General features: G+C 40.5%; 1 protein-coding gene across 5 annotated transcripts; it reads left to right on the top strand.

Moving 5' to 3' along the window:
* Window positions 1-1,611: 1,611 nt before the first annotated feature.
* Window positions 1,612-16,392, top strand: SMIM29 (small integral membrane protein 29). Of its 5 annotated transcripts, none has more exons than XM_034414633.3 (6): window positions 1,612-1,904; window positions 2,302-2,392; window positions 8,729-8,901; window positions 10,416-10,441; window positions 11,644-11,749; window positions 14,241-16,392. In XM_034414633.3, the coding sequence occupies exons 3-6, from the start codon at window positions 8,791-8,793 to the stop codon at window positions 14,301-14,303; spliced, it is 306 nt and encodes a 101-aa protein (XP_034270524.1). In that variant the 5' UTR covers window positions 1,612-1,904; window positions 2,302-2,392; window positions 8,729-8,790; the 3' UTR covers window positions 14,304-16,392. The 5 variants fall into 5 exon arrangements, with proteins under 5 accessions (XP_034270524.1, XP_034270525.1, XP_087745670.1 ...); XM_034414634.3 differs by having other exon boundaries at window positions 1,635-1,904; window positions 2,302-2,451; XM_087889544.1 differs by having other exon boundaries at window positions 1,635-1,904; window positions 8,729-8,841.
* The last annotated feature ends 943 nt before the right edge of the window (window positions 16,393-17,335 follow it).

The following is a 17,335-nucleotide window of genomic DNA, read 5'->3' on the forward strand; positions in this document are numbered from 1 at the left end:
CTGTAACTGACGCTCCCCTGACAGAAACCCAGCAGCAGTGGTGGGAAAAGTGGCCTCAGGCACAATATGGGGCAGCTGAAAAGACTGGCTCGTGACTTCTGCAGAGACAGGTCTTGGAGGAGCCAAATCAGTGGAAACAGTATGCAAGGCTTGTGCCTGTAATTCAGGCTCCATGGCACACTGGGAACAGGCAGGCTGGTCAATCTCCTGAGAGGAAACAATGGTACTAGCTGAGGGCTGGACAATAGTCACTACAGGCTCTAAGGGGCAGGAGGACTGTTGCACTTGGCGTTGTGCCTTATTAAATTGCTTTTCTAAGGCATTATGCCTTCTTTGGGCCTCCTTATCTACTGCAGGCAGAGTTTTGGTGGCCTTAGAAGCCTTAATAATAATAATAATAATAATAATAATAATAATAATTTTATTTCTATACCGCCCTTCTCCCGAAGGACTCAGAGCGGTGTACAGCCAATTTAAAAACACAAGACACAACAATAATTAAAAATTAAAATAATTAAATAGATTTGGCCGATTTAAAACCCCAAAAATTAAAATACCCCAATTCAAAATTATTATATTGACAGCCCTGCCTGGCGGAACAACAGGGTCTTCAGTGCGCAGCGGAACACCCGGAGGTTGGAGATTTTACGTATTTCCAGGGGCAGTTCATTCCACAGGGTTGGGGCTCCCACAGAGAAGGCCCTCCCCCTGGGTGTCGCCAGCCGACATAACTTGGCTGATGGCACCCTGAGGAGACCCTCTCTGTGGGAACGGACTGGTCGGTGGGAGGCTATTGGTGGCAGAAGACGGTCTCGAAGGTAACCGGGTCCTGTGCCATGGAGCGCTTTAAAGGTGGTAACCAACACCTTGAATCGCACCCGGAAGACCACTGGGAGCCAGTGCAGCTCGTGCAGGAGGGGTGTCACGCGGGCACAACGAGGTGCGCCCATAACCACCCGCGCGGCCGCATTCTGGACCAGCTGGAGCCTCCAAGTGCTCTTCAAGGGGAGCCCCATGTAGAGAGCATTACAATAGTCCAGCCAGGAGGTGACAAGGGCATGAGTGACCGTGCCCAAGGCGTCCCGGTCCAGAAAGGGCCGCAACTGGCGGATCAGGCGAACCTGATAAAAGGCCCCCCTTAGCCTTTCTTCCCCTAGTTGTTTTTGGAGAAGGACCTCTAGTTGGGGAAGGCTCCAGTTCTAAATCAGAAGATAGTTCAATGTCCTCCATAATGAGGTATGAAGATGAAAGGCTAGACCAATCAATGAATCCTATTACAGAGACTTTTTTTCCCTGTTTTTTTTTTTACGCCACCCCTGCAAGGACAACCAGAATAAAGTATAGTACTTCCCTTAATGGCAGGCAGACATCAAGAGTTCAGGAGGCAGGATAGTATGGACAGCGTCCAAAGCCAAAACGCTTCGCTACCGCCCTTGAGAACCAAAGCCCAGGGGGTAGAAGAAAAGCGCGCCCAAATTGCCAAAAAAAATGGCGGGCGGCAAAATGGTGGACGTGAGAACGATCCCCTCACGCCAATCAAGCAGGCAGCAGCAGCAGCCAGCAGGCTCCAAAGCACCAACGCCCCAACGAACTCCAAACAGGCAAAAAAAGGGGCGATATCTCTTTAAGCCAGCAAACAGTCAAGGGGCTTTTAGAAACTGCCACGAAGCGTCCTCCAAGCACCGAGAGTATGCCAGCCGGCAGGGACTCCAAAGCCGCTTCAAAAAGGCAAAAAACCAAACCAAAACAAAACAAAAAAACCACAGTGAGGACTACGAGGGAGAAGGAGGCTCAACCTGCACGCCAGTGAACCAGCTTTGCTCCCGCGGCTTGAGGCTGCAGGGGAGAACACGCTCGAAGCATTCCCCCCACCCCCCCACTTGGAAATAAAAACACAAAAAAAGGTGAGTAGCTGCCGGAGCCCCGGCAAACTCACTCACAGCCAGAATACAATAGACCACGTAGCCCACACCAAAAGGAGAAAATAAATTGGAAAATATTGATAATTAAACACAGCGAAGGCACTCAGTACGATACCTTCGACTGAGTGAATAAGCCTGCTGGAAAAGCGGAAGAGGGACACTGTTCCAGTTACAGAGGGAAATGACTGGCACTCGGTATAACCTATGGGAGTAGCTGTAACCCAGGAGTAGGAAGGTCTGAGCAGGGGGTCAGGAAATGAGGAAGGGAGGTAAAGAGCTGGGTCCGCCCCACTGCAAGCAAATGGAGAAGTGAAGGAGGGAAATGGCTGGGAGGTGGAGACGCATTGATTTTTCTCGTGTGTTCTCTCCACCCACCCAGTTCGAAGGCGAGACTTCCGGGAAGAAGATGAGCGTTGCGGAGGTGCTTTTATATACGGAGATGGTGTTGTAAACCTGGGAATGCCGAAGAGGTAAGCGCTGCCGTTGCTGGAAACAGGAGGAGGAGAGAGATTAAAGGCTTGGAGATTAGGTGAATAAAACGGGCCGGCCCTGAATTCTTAAGTTTGCCAGAGGACGCTGCTCTGTGGTTTGGATGGTTATGGGCTTGAGTTGTGTTTACTCTGCTGAATTACATAGGCCTTTCCCCCCAATTATCTGTCGTCTCCTTGAAAGCCTTTTGGATCACTGGAGGATGCTTCTGTTTGTCGGGATCTGGTGGAGTTCTCTGCCTTGGCAACTTTAAAAGGTGTGGACTTCAACTCTCAGAATTCCTGGGGAATGCTGGCTGGGGAATTCTGGGAATTGAAGTCCACACGTCTTAAAAGTTGCCAAGGCTGAGAAACACTGCTCTGTGGCTTTTCTAAGCCAACTTGAGCACTGTGGTTAACTTAGATTTTTTTTTTTTAAAAAAAAGTTCTTTGGGAGCCTTTTGGCTACATAATTGCAAATAAGGTAGCCTTCTTTCTGATTTTCATAATTCTGATTATACATACTTTTTAAAAAATAATCTGCATTGGCATAATTTTATGATTTCCTTTCATAAGGTTTTAGGTTTTCTTATTTTACTTAATAGAAACCAGAGGAACGTGTGGAATCATAGGGTATAATATAGGCTCCGGTTCTTAATAAATAATCACATCTGAAAGGGTTATGTAAATGTAAAGGGTAGATGGGGCAAGTAAATCAATATTGTCAAAGGAATTTTTTGACTGTTAAAACGAAACACTGGTTTTGTTTATTTAACTTTTCTTTCTGGGTAAACTATGTTATTTGAGGTGAGGAGAAGGTGAAATAGTTAAAAGTCTGTTAATGCCAATGCCATGCATTATGCCTTTTGGAAACTTTCTATCCTGTTCTTGCCTCCACAATGTCTATGTACTGTTTCATATATTTATCTTTGTTCTCTAAACTTCTCACCTTCCTCTTTTTCAAGATCTCATCAAATCCACCCAAAAATGACTTTCTCAATTTTCTCCTCCTATTATCTCAGTTGTTCATTCTTTCTGTATATCCAAAACACCTCAACATACATTTTACATATTGAACATTCACTGAATTTCCCAAAGCTGATGTCCATTTGATGAAGCGTTTTCATGTCCTCCTCTAGTTTTACTTCTTTCAAAATTAACAATTGTTTGTACTTAGCATATACCATCTATCAGTCAGCATCCGTCTTAAAATTTTCTTCACTCCTCATGGCATCATATAGTAACATTCACTGGAGATCATTGTGTTCTGATCTAACCATACTGTATGGGAAACCATAAAAAACATATATTTGTGTGAACACATGTATTGTTTATATATTCATCATAAATATGTTAAACAACCAACATAACATCGCACGACCTTGCTTACTTAACCCTCATCAATACCACACCATAAGCTATCTATTTTCATATATGCTTTATTTTCATCATAATCAGTGGTGGGTTTCTACCAGTTCGCCCCAGTTTGGGCGAACTGGTGGTGGTGGCGGTGGGAGGCTCTGCCCATCCACCTGGACGTCATCACGAACGCTCTGTGCACACTCACAGTTTTGAACTGGTAGCGAAGTTAAGTTAAACCCACTACTGATCATAATGTATTGCTGTATTCAGTAACCAAGCTGCAGCTATATGTGCAAAATCTTCCAAAACCCAAATCTGTTGACTTTTACAGAGGCCTGGGAGTTTGTGAGTTCTGCACAGTATTTTAGCTGTTTGTAGCTCTTCTGGACAGAGCACTTCAATGGTGTTCATAGGATTTGTTGGTGCTTCGGAGTCACAGCCCTGATGCTGGGACCACTGCTGGGGCCACTTTGGTCTTTAATTTCTACATTCTCTCTAATCCGGCTTTCAGGCTCTGGTACTTCTCTAGCTTCTCATACACCTTCCTAATGTTGCTTTTACTTGCCATCACTACATCTATCATCATCTTATACCTTCTGCTCCTTGTCTATTACCGTGATGTCTGTTGATTGATCAGTATCATCTTGTCGGTCTGGATCTGGAAGTCCCACATGACCTTAGCCCTGTTATTTTCCACAACCTTTTGTAGAATCTTCCATCTGGACTTAGGAGAGTCTAGCCTATACACTGCAGATGTTTCTGTACACAATGCCAGCTTCTTGGTTGTGCCGCTCAGTGCATACTGTTCCTGTCTGCATCTTACACCCTGCCACTATGTATTGGATTGTCTCTGAGGCCTCTGCACAGCATGCAGCTCGGATTCTGTCTACTGTGGTAGACTCTTGCTCCTATGGAACTGGTGCTTACTGCTTGTTCTTGTGCTGCTATGCCTTTGTGCTGTTTTTTAGTCCAGCCACTGGTAGGATTTGCCAATGTCTGCCACCTCATCTATCTGTTAATGCTACATCCCATGCAGGGTTTTATATACATATTATTCCGCCTTTATTATTTTATAAATAACTCAAGCCTGTGAATTTATCTGATACTCTTTCCCCCCTCCTGTTTTCCCCACAACAACAGTCCTGTGAAATGATTGGCCCAAGATCACCCAGCCAGCTTTCATGCCTAAGATGGGAATAGAACTCACAGTCTCCTGTTTCTAGCCTGGTGCCTTAATCACTGGATTAAAGTAGTTCTCTGCATATTTATATGAAATACATTAGGCATTACATAATGTACATGAATGTATACATGAAATACATTATTATGGAAGTTATAGTTAATGCATAAGTAATGACCATGAGTCTACTGTACAGGTAGTCCTCGACTTACAACCACTTGTTTAGTAATTGTTCAATGTTACAACAGCTGTGAAAAAAATGACCTGTGACCATTTTTCACACAACCGTTGCAGCATCCCTATGGTCAGATGATCTTGGCAATTGGCATGTATTTATGACTCTTACATTGTCCCGGGATCATGTGATGCCGTTTTGCGACCTTCTGACAAGCAAAGTCAATGGGAAAGCCAGACTCATTTAACTGTGTTACTAACTTAACTGCAGTGATTCACTTAACAACTGGGTGGTAAGAAAGTTCATAAAATGGGGCAATACTCACTTAACTGTCCTATTTAGTAACAGAAATTTTGGGCTCAATTGTGGTCGTAAGTCGAGGGTGCCATGGAACTAATGGGGCACCATGGAACTCTCCAAGCCAATTGTAGCCTTACCTAAGAAATTATTAGGCTGACTATGGCTTTTGCTGACTAGGTAGATTGCCAAATGTATAATACAGCTATCATTTAATAGGACTGCTACATCCAGACAGCAAAGGTTGAGGCAGTAACTAGAAGGCAGTAAAAAGATAGAATCTTATGTATCTCTTTGCTTTCATCTAATGATACTCTGGATGTTTGCAGCTGAGCCCTGCTAGCTGTTGTTTAATCAATGAATGTGGTTGCTGGAAATTTGTTTCTTGTGATCACAGAAAATCTGGGAAGGGCCAGGTTGCAAACTATGAACGGGACAAAAGGCCCCAATTCAAATTTCCACTCTGCCAGCAAATCTGAATTGTGGCTTTCAGAATAAGAAGGAATGTGTAAATCTATAAGCGCTCAGGATGTGGCATTTGCTATGTGTTTGGGTTTTTAAGAATTGACACAGAAAGTAAAGAAATGTCTTCTGTTCATTAGGTTGATTCTCTTCCACAAGTGTTTATCATAGATGGCATCCTTCCATTTAATTCCCAGCTTCTTTTTTAAATATGTAAATGATTCTCCAGTATTGAATTATAGCTGTAAAACAATGTCTCGTAGGCATTGAGTTCATTTGTTTCTGTAGTTCTTCACATTGTTAGCTCAAGGTAAATTCAGCCTTATCTGGAGTTCAGTATTATCAGTGTGCTGACAATACCAAATTATGCATATCTACCCATGCTGAGCAAGTGAAGCTGTTTAACTTCCTTCTCAGAGCCTGGAGGCTATAAGGGCCTAGATGGAGAGAAACAGGCTGCAGCTCAGCCTTAGCAAGATGGAGTGGTTGTGGGGTCTTGGCTTCCTGGGGTCAAGAGAGCTGACATCTTTGACTCTGAATGGGGTAAGACTCCCCTGGACAGAACTGGTATGCAATTTGGTGGTCGTCCTATATTTGAAGCTCCTGTTGGGAGAGCAGGTGGCAGCCATAGGCCCTTTGCTGGTGTGCCATTTCTGGCCTGGGAGGCCTTGCTCACAGTCATGCCTTAATCACTTCCTGATTAGATTACTGCACCTTGAAGAACATCCAGAAGCTGCAATTGGCTGAGACTACTGTGGCATATTAATTCTGGGTGCTCCATGATTCATCAAGTTACATTACTGTTGCATCAGTTGCCCTAGGCCCTAGTTCCGTGATGGCGAGCCTATGGCACAGGTGCCACAGGTGGCACATGGAGCTGCATCTGTGGGCACGCGAGCGTTGCCCTACTCAGCTCCAGTGCGCATATGTGTGCCAGCCAGTTAATTTTTGGGCCTTCCGGGCCCACCTGAAGTTGGGAAATGGGCTGTTTCTGACCTCTGGAGGGCCTCCTGGGTGGGGGAGGGAAGGCCGTTTTTGCCCTCCCCAGGCTCCAAGAAAGCCTCTGGAGCTTGGGGAGGGCAGAAAACAGGCCTACGGGGCCCACCGGGCCATCACATACCAAAAATGGGGTAGCGCGGGGAGGGGTCATGCGTGCATGTGCGGGGGTGGGGCACATTGAATTATGGGTATGGGCACATGCATGCGTGACCCCCCCCCCCCCGCATGATCCCCACTTTTGGCACGTGACAGCAAAAAGGTTAGCTATCACTGCCCTAGTTGTTTTCTAGGTGTGGTTATAGATGCTGGTTATCATCTTTAAAGCTCTATATGACACAGTGTCAGATTTGTGAGACCATCTCTTTCCTCTGTAGCTGCCCCAGTTCTTTGGATTGGCCTCCCATCTGAGATTTGAAGGACCTTAAATGCTTAATAAGCAAAGAAAGACATTTACGAAGGATCCACCCTAATGTATTAGACTATAACAAGTTGATGACTAGGAGAGATTTGTATTTTGAGACTTGCAAGATTGGTATCAGCCCTCCCAAGTAACCAGACCGAAAACATGACCAGATGAGCCAGTACTATGTTAATTGTCAGACTACATTAACAGAATCTTGCAAGTCTGAACAGAAGCCATAACTCTCCTGCTGTAACCTTTAACAGTGTGTTAGGACGGCTCCTTCTTAAATTTCTTTGTCCATTTGCAGGCTCCTCTCTCTTTTATGTGATAGTTTCCTAGGCTGCATCTCTTCTCCTCTTCCCTCAAGGTCATTCCCACATATCATTGCAAGGGACCATAAGGAACTTGTCCAGTCTGGCTTCTTACATCTCATAGTAATATAAATTTAGATTATATCTGTATCCTGTATCTCAGTTGCATTTACAAATGGTATTCAGTTCCATTTACAATGAAAACCTGTACTCCCAGTTCAGAATTTGAAAAAAAATGTTATCCAATATTCTTATAAGATTATTTCTTTGTTTACAAGTATCTTGATATGAAGATACTTGTGAAATATGAAGATATGAACCATAGACTAATTCAGCATTGTTGGACCTGATTACCAAACAAATCTGTACCTGTAGATCAGTGTTTCCCAAACTTGGCTATTTTAAGATGCATGGACTTCAACTCCCAGAATTCCCCAGCCAGTATGCCTGGTTGAGGAATTCTGGGAGTTGAAGTCCATACATCTTCAAAGGGTCAAGTTTGGGAAACACTGCCAGTGTAGATAATGGGGATTGTCTCTGGGATATTTTCTCCAGTATTCTCCAGTATTGTTCCATTGGCCGTCTGTTGAGAAGTCTATCATCAACATCTGGAGGGCCACAGGTTTATTAACCTTAGACCAAAACAAGTTTTTGTACTTGATTTTGTAGGCAAGCCTAGCATGGAACAGATTTTGCTATTATATTAAATATTACTAATAGACTGTGCTGGGGGTTGGGTGGGGTTGCACAGTTTTGCTTTTCTCTATTATGGGAAATATTTAGAAAGCGAGATATTAGAGATCAGCTATACTAGCTTAGACCAAGATGCCAGCATTATTTCCATTACTCTAACTTTCTGTCTTGTCACTCTCCTTTTGTCTTGAAATGGCTTATTTTTCTTTCCCATTCACCCCCTTTCTCAGTTTCATGTAGCTGTAATTCATGTCTCAGGGCTAAATATTTTAAAGGATTTCATTCATTGATTCTAGTGTGAGGAGTAGCATGTGATATGCTTGTGACTGTCTTATGTGCAGTTGTTTGAATGGCAGTGGGTTTGGGAGGAGGAGGAGGAGGAGGAGGAGGAGAATGTGGCTTATGGCAACATTAAGAATGTGTTTTAATCCTAAACTTTTTTTTTTATCGTTGTGAGGTGGACTTTCCAATGATGACAGGAGCTGCTTCTCCGATCCTGTCAAGCAAGTTTTCTATGCCATGAATAACACCACCATGCCCACTTCTGCTGGGCCAACCAATGACTCCCTGGTGGGTTATATTCTAGTGCCGTTTTTCCTTATCACCATTGTTGGAATCGTCATGGCAGTGGTGAGTGGACTCAAGACAGAAGCACTTGGTTTCTAGACCAGCATGCTGGGTGGGGAATTCTGGGAGTTGAAAATTACACATCTTAAAGTTGCTGAGGTAGAGAAAGGCTGCTCTAGTTTTTATGTCAACAATGGAATATGCTGGAAAGTTTTTCTTTGGGAAAAAAAAATATCAGTTCTTAGTCAACAGTTTCTGTTGCAACAGTTGCAGTCTTTTCAGTTAGTGAGCACCATTATTTTAAAAATACTCACTTGTGAACACTGCATCTCAGGAAATCCCAGTGATCTAAGTCACAAAAATATATAATTAAGCCTTTTAAAAGTAATGTGAGAGTTCTGTCTGTGTCACTTGTGTATGTTATGCAGTCACCCTCTGCATCAAGGTTTTTGGGGGAAACCGTTGTCCTTTACTTAGCTCGACAAATGTTTCTGCTTTTCACCAATAGCATTTTCAGATCATCTACAGACTGAATCCTATACAGATTAACAAAATATTCTCTAATATTGTTCTTTCCAGGTGTGTTGGGACTATATCCTAGCACATGGGATATCTGGGAGTACAGCTGGTTTGTTGCTGTTTGTGCCTTGTTTTTGTCAAAGTAGTAATACTTTATTGGATGTAGGAATGCAATAGGATGATATTCTTGTTTGATAGACTGAAGTTTGCTATCATTAGTCAGTAATAGATTACACAAATAAAAATAATTTGGCTTTCCTTATCTATAAGTATTATATTTTCCCCTTCAGGCTGAGCAAAAATGTTTCTTCTTTACCATTCCAATAGCCTTCAACGATGCATAGTCTGGAGTTCTTGGACACACTAAGAAAACCTTAAATTATCAAGTTTGAAAAAACCTGAATGTTTTTGTTTAGTTGTATGCCTAAAACAAATTTTGTAGCTTGGTGTAGGTATGTAAGTAGATTATATGAAAGCTGCTCTGCTTTTGACTTTTATGTTCAGTGTATCTGAAAGCCACAGCTCAAACAAACATTTTATTGCATAAAACCAAGGAGCAAGTTGCCCCTGCAACTTGCAATTACCTCAAGATACTCAGCAACTGAAAGTAGCTTCTTAAAGGGTCACAGCTTTCATAAAGGGGATGCCAAAATAGGACTGTTCTACTGAAAAGATACAGTTATCCCTACTGTGGTATCTTACAGCTCTCATTGTCCTTGGTCATTAGCAAAGGCTAGACTAGTTGTGGAAAGTAAAGTAGCTGTGATCTGATATTCCTGGAAGGTACCAGATTGGTCTCTGGACTTTGGTGAGATTTTATCTACCATCTTTCAGTATCTTTATCATTTGACACTGTCAAATGAATTGGGTGTTCCACATGTTACCATTATGTGGCTTGTGAGAATTGCAGTAATGACACAAATGCTGACTCTGATGTTCACATTCCTTGTATTCTTTTTCTTTTTTGTTTTATTTTTATTCCCAATTAGAAGAAATAATGTCTGACGTATATTCACATTCCTCTCATCATTGTTTCTCCTTCCTCTTTGTCATTGTAGATGTTGTATATCCAGAAAAAAAGGAGGTAAGAAATTCTAGTAGGAGATTGGGGCTTTTTGTCTTTTTAGATCTTCTTGCTAGAAGGGACTCTTTTTTTTAATACTGCAGTCAATTGCATACTTATTCTACTGTAAAAAGAGACAGATCAATTCACTAAATAATGTAAAGTAGAATAATGCACATTGCTCTTCGTATGTTGGTTGAATTATGACATGTTCCACTTTTTTCTTTCATTAAATGGTCCTGGAAAATGGCTTCTGGAATTACAGTTAAAATTAATAAGATGCATTTTGATATAGTAACTCTTTTTTAAATCTTGTATTAAAAATAATATTCTTTCAATATCTGTTGTATTGTAGGATCCATTTTAGATACTTATAAATTATCACTTTGGAGAGTATTGTTTTTTGATATAGTGAATAATGATACCTGTTTTAAGCATACTAGGTAGCATCCAATCTTATGTATTGAGTTATGGTGGGAAATGGGGAGTTCAGCTTTCTGGGAAGATTTGAAATTTTGGAAAATCACGTAATCCTGGCTTAATGACCACAAATGGGATCAGGAACTCTGGTGCTAAGTGACATGATTGTTAAGTGAAACATCACAAGACCACAACTTTCAATTATACTGCTGGCTTCTCCATTGAGTCTATTAGTTGGAAGCTAGCTGTGAAGTGCACAAGTAGTGATCACATCACTGGCACACTGCAATAGTTGTAAATAGTTGACCACAAGGATGCTACCATCTCCATAAAGTAAAGTTGCTTTGTCAGCACTACTGTAATTTCAAATGATCGCTAAATAGAATATTCATTAAGCAAGGTCTGCCTAAGTTGCATTGAATAGCAGCCATGGGCTAGCTACAAAAATTAATTTATTAGAAGGTGAAGGAGATTGCTTACTGCTTTTCCTTCCAGTTTTACATGGTACTATCACTGATTTTAGCTTTTTTTTAATTTTAAATTTGGTTCGTAGTTACTTGGAATTAATTATTAATGCATGAGACTAATAGAAACATTGATCTAGCACATTTGAACACTAAATTACTTAAAATTTCAAAATGTTTATTCTACTGAAATTATGATTGTTGTTCATCCCTGACATTGCTTTATGATGTAGCTCTGTCTTGCCTGAGCCAGTGCCAGGGTCATGAGAAAAAAATTGTAGCAGCTTTTAATTGCTTGAGGACAATTTTAGGTTATACTCTGACAAATCTGCCTCCTAGATATGATCGACTACGCCACCACCTGTTGCCAATGTACAGTTATGATCCTGCGGAGGAGCTACATGAGGCTGAACAAGAACTTCTAGTGGAGCCAGAGGACGCTAAAGTAAGCTTACGTGGGGTATATTTTACACATTACATACCTATTGCAGAGCCATGTTTCAGGATATTTATGGACAGTTGCACGTTCAGATGTGATTTGCCTATGAAACTATCACTTAGAGGGAAGGAAGCAGTTGCCCATCATATTTTCAAATTATCTGTGATTCAGTTTGACTGAATACGGTACCTAGAAGTGCAGTATAATCAGAAGCACCTCATTTTTTAACTCACCATGCACTGCTTGACCTGTTACACTTAAAAATCATTAAAAGAGAAAATGTCTTACTTAAAAATAATTTACTATTATTCTTTTTAATAATAGCCCACATAGCCCCATTTACTTACTTAGAGAACAAAATGGTGAGAATTATAGTCTAATCCTTTGTTGTGAAGGGTACTCTTCCAAAAAGTGGGTGTATCAAGTGGGTATTGAAGGCTAGGAGTGACAATATTCTGGTGATTTGCCAATTATTACATTGCTTTGACGCACATTTTTTGAATAGACAGATCCCTCCTTAAGTCATTTTGCAAGCACACTCACATGTTCTCAAAACATAATCCCTGAATATCGTTGTGTCAAGACACCATGAATTGTCCTATAGATGTGAGCAGTGAGTTCTGAATATTTTTATCTATTCAGAAAAGAGAGAAAATAAAATAATTTCATACGTTCATACAGGCAGTCCTTAATTTAAGACCATTTGTTAAATGATATTCAAAGTTATGATCGCTTCAGAAAATGACCTGTATTTGTACATATGAGCATCGCACTACCGTCATGGTCATTTGATCACAATTTGGGCACTTGACATCCACCTTGCATTTACAGTTGCAGCATCCTGCGGTCACAACTACTATCCTTTTTATGAATTTCCAGCAAGAAAGCAACTTTAGATCTCAATGACCACAAGTTCTGGTCCCAATTGTGGTTGTAAGTTGAATACTACCTGTAGTTACCTGTAGGCTATGTTTTTTTTCTTGAGCTGCATGGTTCAGATATACTGCCTCTAAGAACATCATTTAGTTAGCTGGAGCCCTTTTGTATACATTTTATTTTTCTTGTTACACTTATTTTTCCCCATAAAAAAGAGCTAAGCTAACAGCAGTGTGCATCTCTGGGATAAATGGTTCATTATAATGTAATGCAGCAATTTTGGCGTACATCACAAAGCTTTCTACCCAAAAGTACCCTTGTGTTTTTCAAGATCCAGCCTTTTACAGACAAAATAGGGAGGGTACTCTCAAGAAAAATATGTTTTTTGTTGTTGTCTGAATGAGGGAAGGATGAAGAGCTAAGTCTGACAAACAACATTAGAAAGTTGAAATGACAGATCTTGCTTGATTACAGAGATTACAGAAAGATGTCAGCATAGTTAAAAAAGCCAAATATTAGGACATTTGACCGAAGACTATCACAAATAGAATATTTATATGCTAGAAAATTAAGTGATGTATAAGGAGTTATTTTTATATTACTGTATGTGTAACCAATATTTCTGCTGTATTTGTTAACAGTGTTGAAATGACAAATGTAAGAAATGATCCTTGGCTGTCCATTTTAATGGCTGCATAAAAGAGGAAGTGAATTGCTCACAGAAGCATAAACATGCTTAAGCCTAGCTGTTTCATACAGCCAGTGCATGGGAGCTGGTTTTTCTCCTTTCTGTTTCATAGATGATTTTCACAAAGAATGTTGTCTCCATTTTTGCTTTCTGAAGTGGCTTCCAAAACAATGCAGTATTGGCACAGCAGGGGGAGCACCCATCTCCTTCCCATTAAAACTTTACTGGTGGATTTCCATTCAAGCAGCTTTGTTTGGGAAGCAACACAGGTAGTCCTCAATTTACGACCACAATTAAGCCCAAAATTTATGTTGTTAAGTGAGATGTTTGTTAAGTGAGTTTGCTCCATTTTACGACTTTTCTTCCTATAGTTGTTAAGTGAATCACCAGAGTTCTTCAATTAGTAACATGGTTGTTAAGTGAATCCATTTCCCCATTGCTTGACTTTGCTTGTTGGAAGGTCGCAAAAGGGAATCACATGAGTCTGGGACACTGCAGTCATCATAAATGTGAGTCAGTTGTCAATCATCCAAATGTAAATCACATTGACCATGGGGATGCTGCAAAGATCATAAGTGTGAAAAATGGTCATTTTTTTCAGTGCTGTTGTAACTTTGAACAGTCACTAAATGAACTGCTGTAAGTTGAGGATTACCTGTACTCTTTAATTATAATGAAAAAGGACGTTGGGCTTACCTGACACGTCTCTTCTCAGTGCGCTGCGGGAGAACTGCCAGGTCATTATTCTCAGTCATAATAATAAGCTGTGGAAAATGTCCATTCTTTGAAAAGATGCTATTGTTGAAAGTCTGAGGGTGATATTGTGCATTTTATTGTTGTGAACCGCCCTGAGTCCATTGGAGATAGGGCGGCATATAAATCGCATTAAACTAAACTAAACTAAATATTAAATATGTGTGCTATGCATTACAGGTGATGCGAGGTTGGGGAGGATACCAGCCCTATCGTAATTCATTTATGGATGTGAAAGCTTGATGGTACTCAGCTCGGACTGATCACAGAGTGTAAATGGATGACCTCTTCTACTTGGCATGTGTGCCAACTTGAATGCCATTAACGTTGCTGCCTTTCTTTACACTTCAGTACTACAGCCTCTTGCCGTGACTTCCAGTAACAGAAGGTGTAATGGATGCCAGCCGTGTCAAGGAGATTGGCACTGAGCACCTGGTACAAAGAGTAGCCTAGGGGGTTGGAGAATTGTGTTTGGAACTAGGACAGCTTGCTATGTGGCATCATTCTTCGTATCAACCGTCTCCTGATTTGCATTTTATGTGGATGATGAGATACAGGAGTTTATGAAATTTCAAGTAAAATATTACTGAATAGCTCTTGCATTACAGGCATCAGTCTTCAAAAGCTCGGCTTCGTTTAAAAAAAAGCAACGCAGTCAACCTCCATTTCCTTTTGTGAACAAAGAGCATCAGAATGCAGCTGCTATGATATCCCAGCACATTGCTAGCTGCCTTCTCTCCTTATTTGCCTAAGTATGTAAAAGGGTGTATTATTTAAAGTTGTTGGATTCCTGTAATGTATTGCTGAACGGATGCAAGCAAAGTGAATAAAATTGCCAAATGCATAACTTGGTGCTTGAGGGGTGATGGTATACTTCTTCAAATAGGGATAATGGGTACATGATATCAGCTTTGGAATTGTTTTGTGTGCTACATGCTGGGAGGATGTGGTTTAGCTAGGAAGTTCGTATAGATGCTTAGCATGTCTATCAGAAAGGACCATCGTTATTTCTGACAACTATTTTCTTTGGTGACCTGTTTGAGCTCAACAGGGACAGACAGTGTTATTTGGTATTTGGGAAATCATCTGTTTTGTAAATAAAACTGAACCCGACCAGGAGTACCTGTTGCAAAACATCAAGCTTTTACAGTACTATAATCTGTTATATGCCTGTCTTTGTGAACACAGCTTGTTACCATTGATATACCTGTGATGGACTGATGTCTTGGTGCAGCAATGTCATTGCTGCTTTGCTGAAAAAATTGTGCTACTCATTGCTTGCTGAACTCCGCTAATGGACACAAATTATGCACCTAATGTAGAAAGCTGCACTGGTAACTTTGAGAAAGTGTCTTAATGCCTTTATGTATCCCCCCTCCCCCAAAGTTCTGATTTTTAGCAAAGTTGGGGGTCTTCCACACATTTTAAGAACATTGGGATGCAACTTATATTGCATACATCTGATGCCTTTTGAGGTTGACAATGTATTCCTAATGCAATGAGAAAAATGTGATGATTGTGATTCTGGAAATAAAGTTAAATTTTCCATGACAAGACTGAATGCACATGGCAATGCACATTGACCATTGCTTCTCTTCCTAAACACACAAGGTTAATAAACTGGTGGTACAACTACATGGGCTGAATTAATAGTGGTTTGAAGCCACCATGAAGAAAAGCATTCTTCTGCCATTTCCTGCATCATCTTCCAATGAAATCAATATGTAATGTGCACTGTAATTTGTCCCCATCTGTATGCCTTTGATTTATATCTCGATTAACTCCTTGCTTTGTTATGGGTCTGCAGGCAAAAAACCTGCAATGTCATGATTTACATCCAGTCATGAATTTTGGTTCCTAAATGTACTGAATGCTTGTTCTTTCCTTTATGTACTGCATTTAGTTCCACACTGCTAGTTGTTGTCTCAAAATAGAAATAAATTTCCCAAATACAGATTAATTATGTATTTCCATCCCCATAGCAGCTGAAGAATAGATTTAAGAATAACCTTCAGCTTGAGGCATTCTGAGTGTTAGATTGCTACTTTCATTTGTCCTTTGGCTGGAGTTAATTTTCTGCTGGGCAAAATGAAAGTTCCTGTTTTGATCTTTCTAAAAAAATAAGTCAAATGCAGTACACTAGTTGGATTTAGATATATAATTGGCTGATATCAGCTAGCGCCAGGAGCATCAGGTCAGGATGTTTTTGCTCAAGCAAGCCTGTTCTAGACAGTTGAGGTCCCTCCAGAGCAGCATTTGAGAGGCAAATTGTTTTATTTTTGGAAACAAACATCCATTGAATGCAAAAATTAAAATTCTAGAATCGGCTGTACTAGTGGTTCATTATTTGATAACAGGAATTCAGAAACAAAAAACATCTGGGGATTCAGGTACTATTTCTTGGGAAGAGGTCTCTGTTGAATAAAGGCTACATCTCTTAAAAGAAGTACCTTAAATTTGATGATTCTTACAATTATTAGGGGTTATGAATCCACTAAATTCTTTAAAATGTAGATCATTTTTTTGTTTCTGTTCAGATTAGGATATAAAAGTCATGACACCTGACCTAATAAAGTTAGACTTTTCTATGTTAATATACTATCATGTCATGATAAACTGCACCAGCTGTACTTCTCTATGCAACTATTGAAACTTACATACAATGCAGCCTTCCCAGTATCTACATTTCTCTATCCAAGACTCATGAACTTTATGCTAATGAACTTTCCTCACACAGTAGGAATTGAAGGTATTCAGACAGGTTTGGCAATTTCAATTTTTTTAATGGTGTTTTTCTGGTGATATATCTAAAAATTCTAAACACAGTGGAAAGCAGGGATTGTAAAGCTCTTTGATTAAATATTGTGGCCCAAATACTTGTGCAGTTTGTGGCTATTGGAATGAATAAACAAATTTGATTTTTTTTTCTTCCCATGTTTGAAGCAAAAGCATGGCGGGGGGGGGGGGGAGAACTGATTTAGAAAACGGCAAGACTGACTAGCCCTTGGTTCAGTATTTAGAATTTTAATTCCAGTTATACCACCAAATGTCTTGAGATTTTGTACCATACAAGGCATGTACAAAAAGAGAAGGCCAAAGCGGCAGACCCAGAAGGAGAGACATCAAATACACACAATAGCATCAAATAATGACTGAAGCCGACATAAGTGCAAGAATCAGAATTTTGTATCTCCCCCGACACCCAAAGTGATGAAGTGAAGAGGAAAAAGATGCCATCAAAGTACAACATTCAAATATATGCTAAATGTCATTTA

This window comes from Pantherophis guttatus, chromosome 3 (genome assembly GCF_059756535.1).
Source record: "Pantherophis guttatus breed Tessera chromosome 3, ASM5975653v1, whole genome shotgun sequence".
Taxonomy (NCBI): Eukaryota; Metazoa; Chordata; class Lepidosauria; order Squamata; family Colubridae; genus Pantherophis; species Pantherophis guttatus.

What these genes read in the sequence shown, in the direction of transcription:
- SMIM29 (XM_034414633.3), top strand. Translation starts at nt 8,791, where the DNA reads ATGAATAACACCACCATGCCCACTTCTGCTGGGCCAACCAATGACTCC. An exon ending in TTGGAATCGTCATGGCAGTG is followed by an intron (nt 8,902 to 10,415) that starts GTGAGTGGACTC and finishes TTGTCATTGTAG; the next exon opens with ATGTTGTATATCCAGAAAAA. An exon ending in TGGAGCCAGAGGACGCTAAA is followed by an intron (nt 11,750 to 14,240) that starts GTAAGCTTACGT and finishes TATGCATTACAG; the next exon opens with GTGATGCGAGGTTGGGGAGG.